The following is a 15,638-nucleotide window of genomic DNA, read 5'->3' on the forward strand; positions in this document are numbered from 1 at the left end:
TTGTGACAAGCAAAGTTAGTGGGAAAACCAGATTCACTGAACCATGTTACTAATTTAATCTCTCTCCTTCCTTCTCTCTCTCCCTCTTTCTTTCTCTCTTCTTTTCTCTTTCCCTCTCTCCCTTTCTTTCTCCCTGTCTCTTTCTCTCTCCCTTTCTCTGTCTCCCTTTCTTTTTCTCTCCCTGTCTCCCTTTCTCTCTCCCTCTCTCTCCTTTTCTCTCTCCCTTTCTCCCTCTCCTCTCCTCTCTCTCTCCCTCTCTTTCTCTCTCTCTCTCTCTCTCTCTTTTTCTCTCTCCCTCTCTATTTCTCTTTCCCTCTTTCTCTCCCTCTCTCTATTTCTCTCTCCCTCTCAAAGATCCTTAAAATCCTTAAAAGTTATGTTTGGGCGTAAGACTTTTTCTTTTACAGATGGGGCGGGTGGGCCCGACATTCGCGGGCAGGCAGGACCCCGCCCGCCAAGCCGCCGCCTCCCCATCGCCCTCCATGCCAGCAGGCTCAGTTGCCAGACCTCCCAGCTGACGGGCGCAGGTCCGGGGGTCGCCAGCTGATGGGTGCAGGCGTTCTGCGCTACGGCGGCCTCCCCTTTGTCCTCCGCACCGGCCAAAGCTTTGCCTGACATTCCAGCTGACGGGTGCAGGTCCAGAGGTTGCCAGCTGACAGGCGCAGGAGGTAGGCGCCGCAGCGGCCTCCCAGCCGCCTGCTTCTTCAGCTGGAACAGTTGCCAGGGCTTGCATGGTCGCCGGCTGCGGGGAGCGCGTCAGCGTGTCATGTGTCTGATTAACGAAACACTTCAAAGAACTTTCAGGCATTTTTTTTTAGCCTAAAAAGCCTTTATTAGTATTACAGAGATGTCAGCACGGCATGGTGGAAATGCTAAGATCTGAATTTCCCTTCCTTTGCACATAACATTCCAGGCATTTCCCCTCCCCTATTTTGGGGTCATGATTCACATCTTCCAATTAACTTGGAGAGCAAAGATTCACTTCTGTTTCTTTTTCCTGGACTTTCCTTATATTCTCTCCTCTTTCACTGTCAACTGATTTAACTCTAAAAATACCAGACAGTTCTGCATATATTGTTAAAGCAAGAATATTCAATATTGGCAGTGTTGACACAGCGGCCCTTGGGGGCCATGCAAGCCCTGGCAACTGCTCCAGCTGAAGAAGCAGGTGGCTGGGAGGCCGCCGCAGCGCCAAACTCCTGCGCCCGTCAGCTGGCGACCTGTGCCCGTCAGCTGGAACGTCAGGCAATACTTTGGCCGGTGTGGAGGGCAAAGGGGAGGCCGCCACAGCGCAGAACTCCTGTGCCTGTCAGCTGGCGACCTCCGGACCTGCACCCCTCAGCTGGGAGGTCTGGCAATGGAGTCAGCTGGCGTGGAGGGCGATGGGGAGGCGGCGGCTCGGCGGGCAGGGTCTTGCCTGCCCGCGAATGTCGGGCCCACCTGCCCCATCTGTAAAAGAAAAAATCTTCTACCCAAGCATAACGCCAGCAGTTCTGTGCCACGGAGGCTTGAGATACGGAGGCGCAGGATGCGGAGCGGTGCTATGGGAGGCAGCAGGAAAGGGGGGAGGGATTACCTGAATCCTGCCAGCCGAATTCTGGAAGTCTGCCTGAATGAAGAATTTTAGGGGGTGTTGAAAGCGAGACAGACTGAGGGCTGTATTAAGACCATAGAGATGACTGCATAAGGAGAGTAGAAGGGAGGTGAATTCAGGGTGGAGCAGAAAACATGGGGGGGGGGGTAAGGCATTAGGAAATAAGCACCAAGGTACATGGTGCCTTGCAAGGGATCCCGAGTGTTCCGCAATTGTTTTTCCTCTCTCCTCTGCGCAAGAAAAACTTTTGCGGTGTAAATCTGAGACCAGGTGTTCCTGTGAGGTGGCGCAGGAGGTTCTTGGGAGAGGCGAGGACAAACTTGGCGTTTCCTCTCTCCCAATCCCCTTCCTCTTCTTCACCCCCTTCCCCGGCCTGCCTGCGATCTGAGCTCGCGGCTCTGTGGCTTTTCTTTGCCTAGCCTAGCCAAGCTTTCTTCCGCCTGCCCCATTCCCGGGAGCACTGAGGAGGTACAGCAGAAACACATGAATTGGGATTGTGGCGCCCTTGGGAAGCTGATCATGCTTTGAACCTTAGGAGAGGAGGAAGAGTCCCTTCCTCCTTCCTTCCTTCCCTCTCTTCCTGTCAAGCCCGGCTGGCTCGACATGCTGGCGGAGGGGTCGAGGATGACGTGCAGGGTAGCCAAGGAGACCGGCGCCCAGCACCGGGGCCAGACCTCCCAGCTGACAAGCGCAAGTTCGGGGGGTCACCAGCTGACAGGTGCAGGAGTTCGGTGCTGTGGCGGCCTCCCCTTCCTTGATCTGAGTGCACGAGAAGTCAAACCAGTTGCTGCACAATGAGTCCCTGGGGAGGGCAGGGCCTTGCTCTGCGCCTGCGCTCTTCACGCACCTCTTGCAGGGCACATTCGGTAAAGTTTGTGCAGGCTGTCGCCAAGCAGCGTATTTTCCACAAACAAGTGAGGTGTGAAGGAGCGGAGTGGGAGGGAGGAAGGCGACGCCACGGGGGGGGGGAGGAAGGCGACACTGCGTACCACCAGCCAGGTGGTCGCGTACCACAAGTGGTACGCATACCACCGGTTGACAAGCCCTGACCTATACTATACCTGTGCATTTATTTTTTCTTGCCTAAATGTGGAAGCTTACGTTTTGCACCATTACATTTTATTTTGATAGATAGTGCCATATATATATATATATATATATATATAAGACTTTTTTTTTCCTTACCATGCATCAACAAATGATCCTCCTTCACCATTCAGTGGAGACTCCAGTAACAATTCAAACAACCAGTACAATTTCCTGGGATCTCTGCTCTCCTGTTTATATATATATTTATATTTAAAGGAAAAGGGGGCAAAATCATTTCCTGACAACATAAATCTTAATGTAACTTGCTGAGAGACAATTCAACACCATACATTGATACTGTATTACACAGTGTATTTTATAACATAACTATGCTTTTTGAATAAATTCCACCAACAAATCCAAGAAAAAACTCTTCAGAATTATCTGGAAATTATAAAACCTCTACAGCAGGGGTGTCAAACTGCCAGCCCGCGGGCCGGATGCGTCATGCGGAAGCCACGCCCACCCTGTTGCCAGCAATGGCAAACAATCCCGCTACATCGCGTGATGTCACGTGACATCGTGAGTTTGACATGTCTGCTCTACAGTATTAGAAATCTAAACATACATAACAATGTAACAAGTCATCATAAAAGAATTTCCATTCCTCTTTCTAGAATAAAAACTAAAATTAGAATAGTCAAAAGCTATAATCTCCTTTCAGTATAGGCTATTTTCCCCATGTTCAGAGACAAACGTTAGAAGAATTCAGAATGCTTCCATAATAAGGCAGAGTGAAAAATAATGTATAAGGCTTACACATGATGTTGCTATACATGTTCCCCAGTCATTGTAAGTTTCTACTGTAATATTGGATAAAGCTGTTCTGAGAAGTGGACAGAGAACTTTCCAGAGATTCTCCACCTGTACATAATGATGTAAAAAACAATGTATTACTAATACATGGCATCTTTAATTCCGAACAATTCTGTTTTTATTAGAGAGAAACACATATAGGCAAAGTCTATTTCTGTCAGAATTCATGTAGCTTAGTTTTAGAGGAAGCAAAAACACATCACATACTGAAGGCATAGACTGTGTTAATGCTGTAGTTCAGAAAGCAAGATAGGAACATTTGTTCCATGTTTAACCATCCTTAATTTCAAACTAAGTATTCATATGTGTGTGTGCCTTCAATCAATCTTCACTCCTGGAAAAGTCCCCGCAGTTTTCTTGGAAGTGCCATTGCCATTGCCTGCTTCCTGGGACTGAGAAAGAGAGTAACTTATGACTGGTTTGTTTGTCTAATTTCTATAGCCGCCCATCTCAATCAATGACTCTGGGCAGCCTACAATTCAAAAAAAACTATTGCAATTAAAATATCAAAAATATTTTAATAAAAGCAATAGAAACATCCAAATTAAATATATGGTTGCTTAATGACTGCTTGAAGTTACAATAGATTTGAAAAAAAAGTTACTCATGACCCATCTTTGAAATTATGATTGAACACATGATCACTCTCTCTTAAACACACAGGTGTGTGTGTGTGTGTGTGTGTGTGTGTGTGTGTGTGTGTGAGAGAGAGAGAGAGAGAGAGAGAGAGAGAGAGAGAGAGAGAGAGATCATGTGATCCTGGGTTGGTGCAGCAGTCTTAACTTCAAGAATGGGTAATAAGTAATCTTTTTTTAATCCATCAAGGATCACACACACACATATATGAAGCATACATGTATTTATATAATATGTATGTGTGTGTGTGTGTGTGTGTGTGTGTGTGTGTGTGTGTGTAATTCAGAATAATTTTGGTGTATATAAGGAGATCTAAATCAAATATATTTGCAAAATTCATAGAAATGTGCTCTACCTTTTCAAATGTCCAGTGTTTAGACCCTCTTATCAAACCAGCTATAATTTCAGCCACACAGCGTTGAGGACTTTCATGGGAATCTGCAGCAAGGCGTTCTAAGTGTGGTTTCAATACAGGTAAGAAAGTATCATCAAAGTTTCTAAACAGACCCTAGGGAAAACACACACATTTGACTTTAAGCCTTAATACTTCTTATTGCATTTACAAAAAGGGCTAAACCTAATTTAATTGTTCTAAAATGATAAATATATTTAAAAATGTTAAATATCAGTAATATCTAGAGGGGAAGGAATTTTTCCAAGCCCCAAATGTTCTGCATGTATTTAATGCCTTTTTATTGCAATTAATCATAAACAGTAATTAGGCTACCATTTTCAGAATTAAATGATATACAAGCCATTATTAAGAGAAAAGCACTGAAGAGCTTTAGAAAGTAGTAGCACATTTCGCTATTGTACCTAAATTATAATCCTGGAAACCACATTTCCACAATTCCACATAAGTTTGAAAATTTGATTATTATGCTGTGAGGAAAATTATAAAGCAATGAAACTATATCAGAAAACTTCACTGCCTTAACACAAGCTAAATGGAGTGTGGCGTAAAATGAACAAATGAGTGTGCCTGCATGTTATACAAGTAATCCCCAAGTTACAAGGGCTTGTTTACTTAATGCTTTTAAGCACCCCCTAGTGCTTACAAGAAAACCCCAAAATTACAAATGTTGCAGCACCACAGCAGTTGTTCGCCCTTATGAATGACTGCAGTGTGTAAAGAAGGGCACTTGAGGCAGAACTTTTTAATAAATTATGATTGATGAAATCAGAGCAATATATATGATAGAACAATCACAAAGGTTTAACTGCATGGATTTTTTCTTAAACAGCTTTATACATAGCTCAACATTTCCTAGAAAAGAAGGAAAATACTAGATAATCATTTACCTTAAAGAGGCAAAACCTACGAGGATTAAATTTATCTTTTCCTTTTCTGTCTTCTAAAGAAAGAAACTTGATTAACTGCTCAACAAAATTAGGATCAGAAAAGTGATCATAAATTACTTGCTCCGCCTGTAAAATAAAATAAACAATAATATAAATAGAACTAAAAAACTGCTTACCACATCTATGTTGGGAAAAATATATATGGTCCCCATAATTAGATACTTAGATACTTAAATCTTTAGATCAGACAACCTGAAAAATGTATAACTGACATATTCTTCCAAAAACAAGTTATTCTCTAATGGTCAGCCTTAGAATTCTTTATGCTATCATTTTCTATGATGATGATGATGATGTTATACATTCAGATTCCTGGGGATTCTATGGGCCAGGTCTCTCCACATCTTCTGTTCTGGGACGAGTAATAGTAATAGTAATAAAGTTGGAAGGGACCTTGGAGGTTATCTAGTCCAACTCCCTGCTCAGGCACGAAACCCTATACCATTTTAGACAAATGGCTGCTCACTCTCTTCTTAAAAACTTCTAGTGTTGGAGCATTCACAGTCTCCTCTGATTGTTTTAACTGTCAAGAAGTTTCTCCTTAATTCTAGGTTGTTTCTTTCTTCTGTTAGTTCCATCCATTGCTTCTTGTCTTGCCTTCAGGTGCTTTGGAGAATAGCTTGACTCCCCCTTCTTTGTGGCAACCCCTGAGATATTGGAATACCACTATCATGTCACCCCTCATCCTTCTCTTCATTAAATTAGACAAACTCAATTCCAACAACTGTTCCTTATATCATCCCCTAATCATCTTTGTTGCTCTTCTCTGTACTCTTTTTAGAGTCTCAACATCTTTTTTACATCGTGGTGACCAAAACTGAATGCAGTATTCTAAGTATAGTCTTATCAAGGCATTGTAAAGTGGTAATAATTCTTCACATGATCTTGATTCTATCCCTCTGTTAATACAACCTAGCGCTATGTTGGCTTTTTTGGCAGCTGCATATTTAAGTGACTACTTCTTTGTTTTTCTATGCTCTGCCTGGTATCAGCTTTAATGATGTCCAGTCACTGTGTTCTTTGGGGGGCTGGTTTCCTTTTATCACTAATTCTCCAAATATAATTACTTTCTCCAGTGTCCCCTGCATGACATGGCCCAAATAAGTCAGACACAGTTTTGCAATTGTGAAAATGATCTCATTTTCTATAAAAAGCTAAAGTTGAATATTTTTATATCTCATCTTCCTACTCCCAAGTCAAAGATTTTCTGACCTGAGAAGCGACTTATTAATATGCTGCAGAAATCAGTGTCACATTATAATAAATTGAATACCTCCCCCCCAAAAAAATAAAACCTTTTGGAAAGAATCCAATCAAAAGCTTCCATATATAAATGGTAGCAAGAAAAATATCCAGTTTAGGAATTCAGGTAATTGGAAATCACCTGTTTCAAAGAAATCATTGCTGTGGTAAATGGACAAATGGTTTAGTATTATACCAGTGCTTACTATATTTAACTCTCACTTAAAACAATCACAAGTAATTTCCTTTTTCCTAATGTAGACTCCTGACACATGTATGCAAAACCACATGATTTCTCCAAACACGGTTACTTTTTAACTACCTGTTAAATGTGTGAACAGATTCCAGGCAAAAAGAAAATATCACTATATATTTCTTGTAGTAAGAAGCTACATCTATGATGACTCCCATAAGAATTTCTTCATACTGTATTTTGATATAAACAGTAGGGCTGTGTGATCCAAGCACATAATTGATTCTATTAACATATTATGTGCATTTGAATTTCAATACTCTGGAATTGAGATAACTTTGAATAATTTAATTCCCTCTCAAGTTAAATCTGTTATAAAATGAAAGGAAAAATTGTATAATGCTGAAAGTGAAATATCAGACCAAGAGAAATTGTGAGCACATTTTAAAAATATAACATCACCTCTGAAAGTTCCTTTCTACTCCTCCCAAGTTTTGGTTGCTCTTCTACAGAAGCATATATTTCCATATTTCTAGAAATTGTAAGGGAAAAAAATGAGACAATATTGAATGGCAAAATAGAAAGTACTTACTTCACTGTTTCAGAGTCACAATTTAGCAAGGACAAATTCAGATTCACATCTTTTAACCTTTATATTATCAAATATAGAAAGCGTAAAGGATTTAATATATGGAAGAAATGAATAACTGCTCTAGCAAATCAAGTATAAGCAGGACAAGGTTTGCATCAGTAAGGCAGTTTGAATGGAAGCTATGAAGTAACTCTACTGACTTTCATATTATAGAAGAGGGCAGAAGGACAGAAGCCAATACTTACTGAGGCCAAGTGTAGTATCCCCAATGTGTTTTTTCCACAAAATTGCAGGCTTCCCAAGTTTCTTTAGTCTTTGGTAAACTAGCACTCTCATAATGCAGCCATTGGTTATCAGATCTGTCACCTGCCTGGATATTAGAAGGCCGTGGGGATCCACCTGTTTGTAAAAGAGAAAAATGCTTTTCTTATTAAACTTATCATTAGATGCTTGATATTTCTACTTTCATTCAGTACATATTGATGCCCACAATTACTGCCAGCTGTCACTAAATCACACAATTCTGAATAATTATATTTTTTAAAAATAGAAATCATGAAGCATCTGTTTCAAATAGCAGCATAACTAGTACAGCCACACTAGGGACCAAAATATGTTAACCAATATTCTTAAAACTAAAACAAGTACCACAATAAAACATCCATTAAAATAGTCATTTTTCTACAAATTAGTTGCTGTAAGCTAGTTTGTTCATCTCTCCGTGGTGTAAGATAAATGCCTAGAATGATGGGGAAGCTCGGATTTGGCAGGTAATCGGTAGGAAAAATTGTAATAGCCATTTTGGTACTCAAGAATAACAATAAAAAATTATTTCAATCCTGTAAAAAGTTCTTATTTCATCAGCATTTTTTTCTAGAATTAAAATAATGAAAATATGTTATCAGTTTAGAAAACAGATTGCAGGATCCTGAAAGTCAGTTAGCTGACAAGCAGTGGATTAACCCTTTAACAATTTTTTACAAACATCTGAATTGAAGATTCACACATAAATGCAGAGGACTTTAATAAGACTTGAGGAACAGGAGACTAAAATAACTTACAATCAAACTTACAATCAAACTCACAAATTTAAGTAAAACAAATCATAAGACTGACTATTTAATATCTCCAATAGAAGAAATATCTGTAGCTCAGAATGGAATTGTGGAATCCTTGGCGCTCTCGGAGCTTCGCTACTTGTTTGTAAATGTTTCATTGCCCAAGTATATAACATCATTGCAAGTAAGTGTGGGGTTTCCTTCCTGTTTGTATACAGTAGAGTACCTTGCCAATGTTAGTGAGGATGTGGTTTTCTCCTTGGTAGTTCCTTGATTAGTGTTCTGTTTTCTGCTTGTTTGTCTAGTGTTAATCCCTACTTATCACGTTGGCTGCTGGAGAGGATGTGTTCTGGTGTTTTTGTTTCCTTTTTAGCTTTTTTTAATTGTCTCCTGAATTGTATGCAGATGTAGTTTATCTCTATGTGTCTATTGATGGCAGATTTGTCTGAATGCCAGGTGTCCAGGAATTCTCTAGAGTTTTTGGACTTGGTCCAAGATGTTCAGTTTCCTAGTTGAAATTGTGGTTGAGTCTGCCTATGTGTTATAAGCAAGTAGTTTTCATCATGTCTTCTAACTGCCAGCTGGTGTTCATGGATATATTGCTGTCTGCCTGTCTGTCTTACATAATGGCCATTATAATCCTCACATTATATGCTGCAGATTATATCTATTTTTTTTCTTCTTGAAGGAGGAGTTGATTGGTTTGTGTGCTATGGTAGTGCCATGTGGATGTAAATCTGTTGGTTATTTCTGATTTGGAATCAGATAAATTTGGAAAAGGATAACAATATTATACATCAAAAACATATCTGAAACAACCAACATTACAACAACCAAATGGCATCACAGTAGCAGACAAACACCAATCCAAAAATGCTATGGAACTCCTGGAAACCTGGAATTCAGACAAATCAGCCATCAATAGGCACATATAGATAAATTATAAAATGTCTGCAAGCAAACTATCAAGCTCAGAGAGCACCACCAATTCCACTATTTCTTTCCCCAATCAATAGAATGCTTCAAGGTGCAGTACTTCAATATTTTAACACCAATGGAAAATTTAATGTTATTACCTATGAAAATCAACTAAACTTGCAGTAGATATGGTGTCCAGTTAAAAAAGATATAACATAGTTGAAACATTAGGCAGAAGAAATTGATGGCAGATACAAAGACTGAAAATTAACAGATATAATAGCTCATATTGCCCTTAACATTCACTAACTCAAATTGTCATTACTGAAAGATAGTTGTCTTTCTTTAGCACACTTACTAATTTGGAAAGGACAGATGAGCATCTTTTTGTGGGGCCTTTTCAGCTGCTTAAGGATGCCAGCCACAGCAGATATTGCCATCTACACAGAAAAATGAAAATTACCTCATTTTAATTTAAAACAAATGAAAGGAGAAACACAGATCCTGTTAAAATGGCACACTCTTCCCATAACTTTCCTCCTATATATAAAAACTTTATATGTAAAGTTCAATTATATGTTGAAGTAGTCAGCATATAAAATTAAATGGGGTAAATTATTTTTTATGTCATTTAGGGTTTTTTTAGGGTAGAACATAAAGATTTAGGTTTTCTAATCTCTACAGTGTATGTATAAGCATGTAGAACTTTATAATCCTAAAAATATTCATAAATTTGTGGAATTCAATATGTTAAAAGTTTTTTAAAAGTTGTCTTAGGTATTAATAGACAGATTAAAGGTCTTTTAAGGAAGAGTTTTTAACTTGGTGGCAAAGCCTATTCACTGCACATATAGAAAGCTTCAGGAATAAGTAGCTGATAATAAATAAATCTGTTGCCTAAGATTGGAAAACTAATGTCTATCAAAGATTGCAAGCTATGTACCATAGACAAACAGTATGATTTGTACTTGCATAATGGGTGGTATTTCACTGAAGACTTTCTCTGTGTGAATTGGGCAACTGTGCCAGCCTGCACATCTCTGGAAAAGTCTACACATATCAAGCAAACTGTACTTAAAAAGAAAATGGTCCTCTGGAAGCACTGAAATTCATTCATAAGATTAAAAATAAATACTTTGATATGTGAAGAAAGCAGATATTAATCCACTCTAAGGAATGAATAATGGAATCAATATCAGCAAACCAGTTTTACTATAATTAAACCAGTTAACCTTTTACCTTGCGAACCACCAAGACATCATGATTGAGACATTCCACAAAAAAATTTATGGCTCTTACAGGTAGCACTCTGTCATCCCTTAAAAGTAGGGAGAGAAAACCAATGCCAATGTGCTCAAACTTCCAAGGGCTGGAAGGAAGAAAAAGGATTCCAAATTATACAAAATAAAAACTAGAAGGCATAACTTTTAAATCTAGCACTAAATTTTCACTGAACTTGGTGAGGAGTGGAATATGGTATGATCCTGGGATGGGCAATTCACTGCCTGGGAGATGCCATAAACACCCAAAATTCAGCAACAAAATGGCACCGTATTTGCAGCACCATGTTTTTTGTTTTACTTTTGTTCTCAAAAATGATCACAGGAAACAGAGGGGTTTTGGAGTCAAATCACTTTCTTGTCCATCTTTAATACTATTCTATCTTGCCTAGCATAAAACCATACTGCAGAAATTTAGCCATTTTGCAACAGAATATAAGCAGTATAATATAACTTATTTTTCAGGGCATGGGTGGGGGTTTAAAAACAAACATGGTTCGTTTCCAAAATGCTTTCTGCTCTTATTGTTATTAATACATTCTTTCTCCATAAAGCCCTTCAAAATTGGCCCTGTCCTTTTCAATGATGTCATCTCATCCCTGGAAAGCTTCTTGCAGTCACAAAGCTAAATGGTGACTACCGATTTCTCAATGGTTGCCAACTCACAGCCCAGAAAAAAAAGCACATGAACCACATTTTGAGAAAGATATTCTCATACTTACAGATTTCTTTGATTCACACAATCCAGAAGCTTATTTACCAAATTTTCATAATTTCTGTAAATGAAAAAGAACATTTATGTATTAACATATCTCAGCAAAAGACAGGATATCATCTGTGGGCCAGTGCATATAGAATGCAAGTCTTTATAGCAATCAGCAGACAGGAGAAATTTCTCTAAAAATGCTGTACATGGAGCATTTCAAATGAACATCATTTGTTTGAAGAGATTTATAATCATGTTGCATTTTAACAATCATGTTAGGCAAAAAGGTAATAATTGGATTTTCTCCTATTCAAAAAAAGTTTTAAAAACCTTACTGTTACAAATGACTTTGATTTCACATATAAAAAATGAAATTGTTGGAGAGTTTACACTTACTGAGAGGACTCGGCATTCCTTTCTTTCTGTCGCTGAATTCCCAGCTCAATCTCTTCTGAACTAAGGCTTGTACATTCACTGTTTTGACCCAGTGACTTCTGCATGAGGACTGCAACTTTAGTACATGTCTCTGGGACCTGGAGAAGTAGGGAGACATAAAGAAAGATTCTGATACAACAAGTGATTATTCCCAGGGAAGGATACATTTACAAAATGTACACTGTTACAAAAATTCAAAAGCATCACAAAATAGTATACCAATGTAGTGTATTTACACTTTTACTTTCTGCGCTTATTGTTATTGATAAATTATTTCTCCACAAAGCCCTTCAAAATTGATCCTGTCCTTTTCAATTATGTCATCTCATCCCTTTCAATATTCTAAAACATAGACACAGTCAAGAGTATCAGTACCCTTCTATTTCCCCCATCCCAATTTGCTGAGTGATTGTTTATGGGAGCAAAGGCACTTATGATAAAACTGAAGCAAAATGTCTGCTTGAGTTAGCACCAAAATCCAATTAACATATTTTAACTGCTAATGGTTACCAATAATTATGTCCATGCCATTTTCATTTGTTCTATTTACAAAAATAAAAACAAATATAAATAACCAAAGCAAAATGCTTACTCTATGAACTATGGGATACAAAATGGTGGATGCCATTTATTTGTGTCAGTTTCAATTTATTTCAGAGAAAATTGGGATTCTTTGGGAAAAAGTATAGGCAGTCAACAACTTATGACCACAATGGAGCCTATCCATTGTAAGTTGTGATGGTCGTAATGCAGGTCACCCATGCAACCAGTCTGATTTTATGAGCTTTTTTGCAGTGATCGTTAAGCAAACCCATTCTTTGCTATGGGGTGGCTTTGTCGAAAACTAGAAATAAATATTGAAAAAAACATTGTAAATTGTGGTCATATGACAATGAGATGCTGCAAACAGCCAGTTGCAAAGTGCCCAAAATGTAATTACTGACTACAGGGGGTGGGGGTTGACTGTCAGAACTTCAGAACCAGGTTCTAAGTACCTCTAGGGGGGTCCATCGCAACTTCGAACAGTTGCTAAGTGACTAGTCATAAGTTGAGAACTACCTTTGGAGGGATATCAATACTTTTTGTCACATCTGTATTTGGCCTTTTTCATACATTATTTTGGTGTCATGGTAATTCAGAAAAGGTACAACTTGGATGAGGCCAGAGCAGATAATTTATGAAAAGCAACTACTTTTTTTTTTCTTTTAACGACCCTGTAATCCCTTGCACTGGGGTGGAGTACGGGCAACTGAATGGAGCTGACCATTTACTGGCCAGATGCCTTTCCTGATGTCTACGAGGAGCTCATGGCAGATATTTTTTCTTTGCTCCCAGAGAGAGAAATATCTGCCACTACTTAGGTTCGAACTCACAGCCTCCTGATTGTGAGGGGAGAGCTCCAACTCTAGGCCATCAAGCTGCTCGATAAAAGATAACTGCTATTAATACTGTCATATTGTTTTAGACTTATATTATTTCCAAGTATGTGGAAATTCTAGTATCCCAATTCTTTATCATACTAAAATTTTTACATTCTAGTTTATAATCAGATTGCCAACTGTATCATCTCAAGTAAGAGCTAATGCAAAACTCACTGGCACTGGCATCTACTTCCCCATCTTCCTGTACAAGACATATAGACTTAGTGCTAGATCCCCAGCTATCATCCAAATTTAAGCAACATATTTATATTTATCAATGCCAGAGCATACCAAAACCATCAAATCAAACTGGCTGGACAGATACTAAATGGTCCCTAAGTAACCAGGTTCCTAAACAATTGTAAGGGATGTAATTATTTCACACTCACAGTAAAATCCAGTCCTATTGTTTCATACTGCCGATGGATTTTCTCTGCAAGGTCATCAAAGAGTCTAACTATGGATGGCTTTTCCAGAGACATTGCTTTGCTAAGTCCAGAAGAGACAATTGCAGGCCAGGTTTGGACAATGCAGTCCCAATCATGAAGATTTGCCAGACATACTCCACTATGATTTCCAAGAAGGCAATACAAGGCACCCTAGGGAAAATAAATTTTAGAAAGAATTATTGACGTACGCTTGGAATTCTTCTCCAATTACAGTAGTCTATTATCTCTTTGTTTATAATAATAGTCTGTGAAACATAAAATTAAGTTATTTATACAGTGGTTCTACTCAGAATCTAAAATTTTCAATTACTACATTCTTTAAACAAGTAATCAAGCATCTCAGTCTACTGATTTAACAACTAACAACAAAAGCAGATCTATTTTATGGTATTTTAGAACAGAGATTTTCAATACTTGCATGTGCCAGAATTTTCATTAACTCCATCCAGCAAGAGTGCCTGCTGCTTCTCTCTCCCAAACAGTATGTTTCTTTTTAACTGCTAAAATCTCACATATTGCCAGATTTTAAAAGATCACAATAATTTTGTAAAATCTCACAGAATGTTATGAAGATAATGATATATTTCCAGGCATGGGGTTTGATTTGCAGCAGATTGAGGTTTTTCATCATGGTTGTTATTATATGTATTCTGGTTTATGTATTAGTATTATGCTTTAAATTGTTGTTAGTCTGCCAGACCAGATGAGGTAAGATGGATGCCATATGAATCACACTGACAAATAACATGATGATAACTGAAAGCCAAAAAAACTTATTTTGCTTCATAAAGCTGTCCAGAGTCAGCGTTTCAACTGTCAATAAAATATGTCAATTAAAAATAAATCACCCATATTGTATTAAAAGTATTAAAATTTACACTTTCGAAATCTTTAAAAAACTTATCAGAAGAATTGAAAAGGAAACAAGTCTTAGATCTACTAATCTTAATATCTGTTTTTCATATAATCCTGTTATTTACAGAATATATAACATTCAAAATTAAATTTTATCAGCTTAATTAAGGTCTCCTGAATCAGCAGTGGTAACTGTTTCCTGACCAGACAACTGCAGATGTTATTGGAAGGAGAGGATTTTAATTTTTTAAAACTTTTTTCTCTTGTAAGGCTACTGTGAGGCAAGGGTGCAATGGGGCCTCTAGGAAATAAACCCCATTCCTATGTCCACCCAAAGTCTGAAAAACAACCTGAAATCACGCCACCAAAATCATGACTGCAAAATGGCTGGATTACAGCAACATTCTTTCACACAATGAGGAAGGAGGAGAAATTATCATCCACAGACTTCGCAATTTCGTTTGCACTCTTACTTTGAGAGGCATAAATATTACACCAAAAATAGGTCATATGGGCAATGAATTTTGCCAATTTATTCTGGAACTCTAAGGGGATAAAAATAGTCTCTTTGGCTGAAGATTACAACTCCTCCATCAATGGCCATAAAGAAAATTGATAAATTCCTTACTTTAAATTGCTGCTGGGTGACACTGTACCCATCTGGCCTCAAAAACTCCAAAACCAAAGGAATGATGTCTCTGCAACAAAAGTTGTAAGTCCCCAAAGCTGTGAAAAAGGCTTGTTGAGCTTTGTTCCTCACCTAGGGCAAAAACACCATAGAAATTTATACAAAAGCTAAACAGAGGACAAATAAGCTTTACTTTATATAGCGATTGGTTCTGAACAGTCTTATAATCTAAAAAAGCACCTATGCATTGTATATAATTTTCTTATAAGGCACCAAAACAACTTTTGTGAAATATGTTTAAAAAAATAAGAATCTTGTTCTGCATCTGCTTGTTTTTTGGTCTGATTCTTAATATTAGAAGGAA

At 38.2% G+C, this 15,638-nt stretch overlaps 1 protein-coding gene across 2 annotated transcripts in view; it reads right to left on the bottom strand.

The window, feature by feature from the left end:
* The window catches only part of PSME4 (proteasome activator subunit 4), a 103,397-nt gene that overhangs the window by 21,617 nt on the left and 66,142 nt on the right, over nt 1-15,638 (bottom strand). For both annotated transcript variants that reach the window (XM_039344331.1, XM_039344332.1), the window contains 12 exons: nt 15,275-15,406; nt 13,732-13,941; nt 11,883-12,019; nt 11,503-11,556; nt 10,740-10,869; nt 9,859-9,940; nt 7,770-7,923; nt 7,395-7,464; nt 5,438-5,563; nt 4,491-4,643; nt 3,443-3,547; nt 2,780-2,871 (listed from right to left, as the gene is read on the bottom strand). In XM_039344331.1, the coding sequence (XP_039200265.1) occupies nt 2,780-2,871; nt 3,443-3,547; nt 4,491-4,643; nt 5,438-5,563; nt 7,395-7,464; nt 7,770-7,923; nt 9,859-9,940; nt 10,740-10,869; nt 11,503-11,556; nt 11,883-12,019; nt 13,732-13,941; nt 15,275-15,406 (1,445 nt within the window). The remainder of the gene's footprint in view (nt 1-2,779; nt 2,872-3,442; nt 3,548-4,490; nt 4,644-5,437; nt 5,564-7,394; nt 7,465-7,769; nt 7,924-9,858; nt 9,941-10,739; nt 10,870-11,502; nt 11,557-11,882; nt 12,020-13,731; nt 13,942-15,274; nt 15,407-15,638) is intronic.

Source organism: Crotalus tigris, unplaced genomic scaffold, assembly GCF_016545835.1.
Source record: "Crotalus tigris isolate CLP2741 ecotype Arizona unplaced genomic scaffold, ASM1654583v1 scf7180000017903.3850313, whole genome shotgun sequence".
NCBI classification, from domain to species: Eukaryota; Metazoa; Chordata; class Lepidosauria; order Squamata; family Viperidae; genus Crotalus; species Crotalus tigris.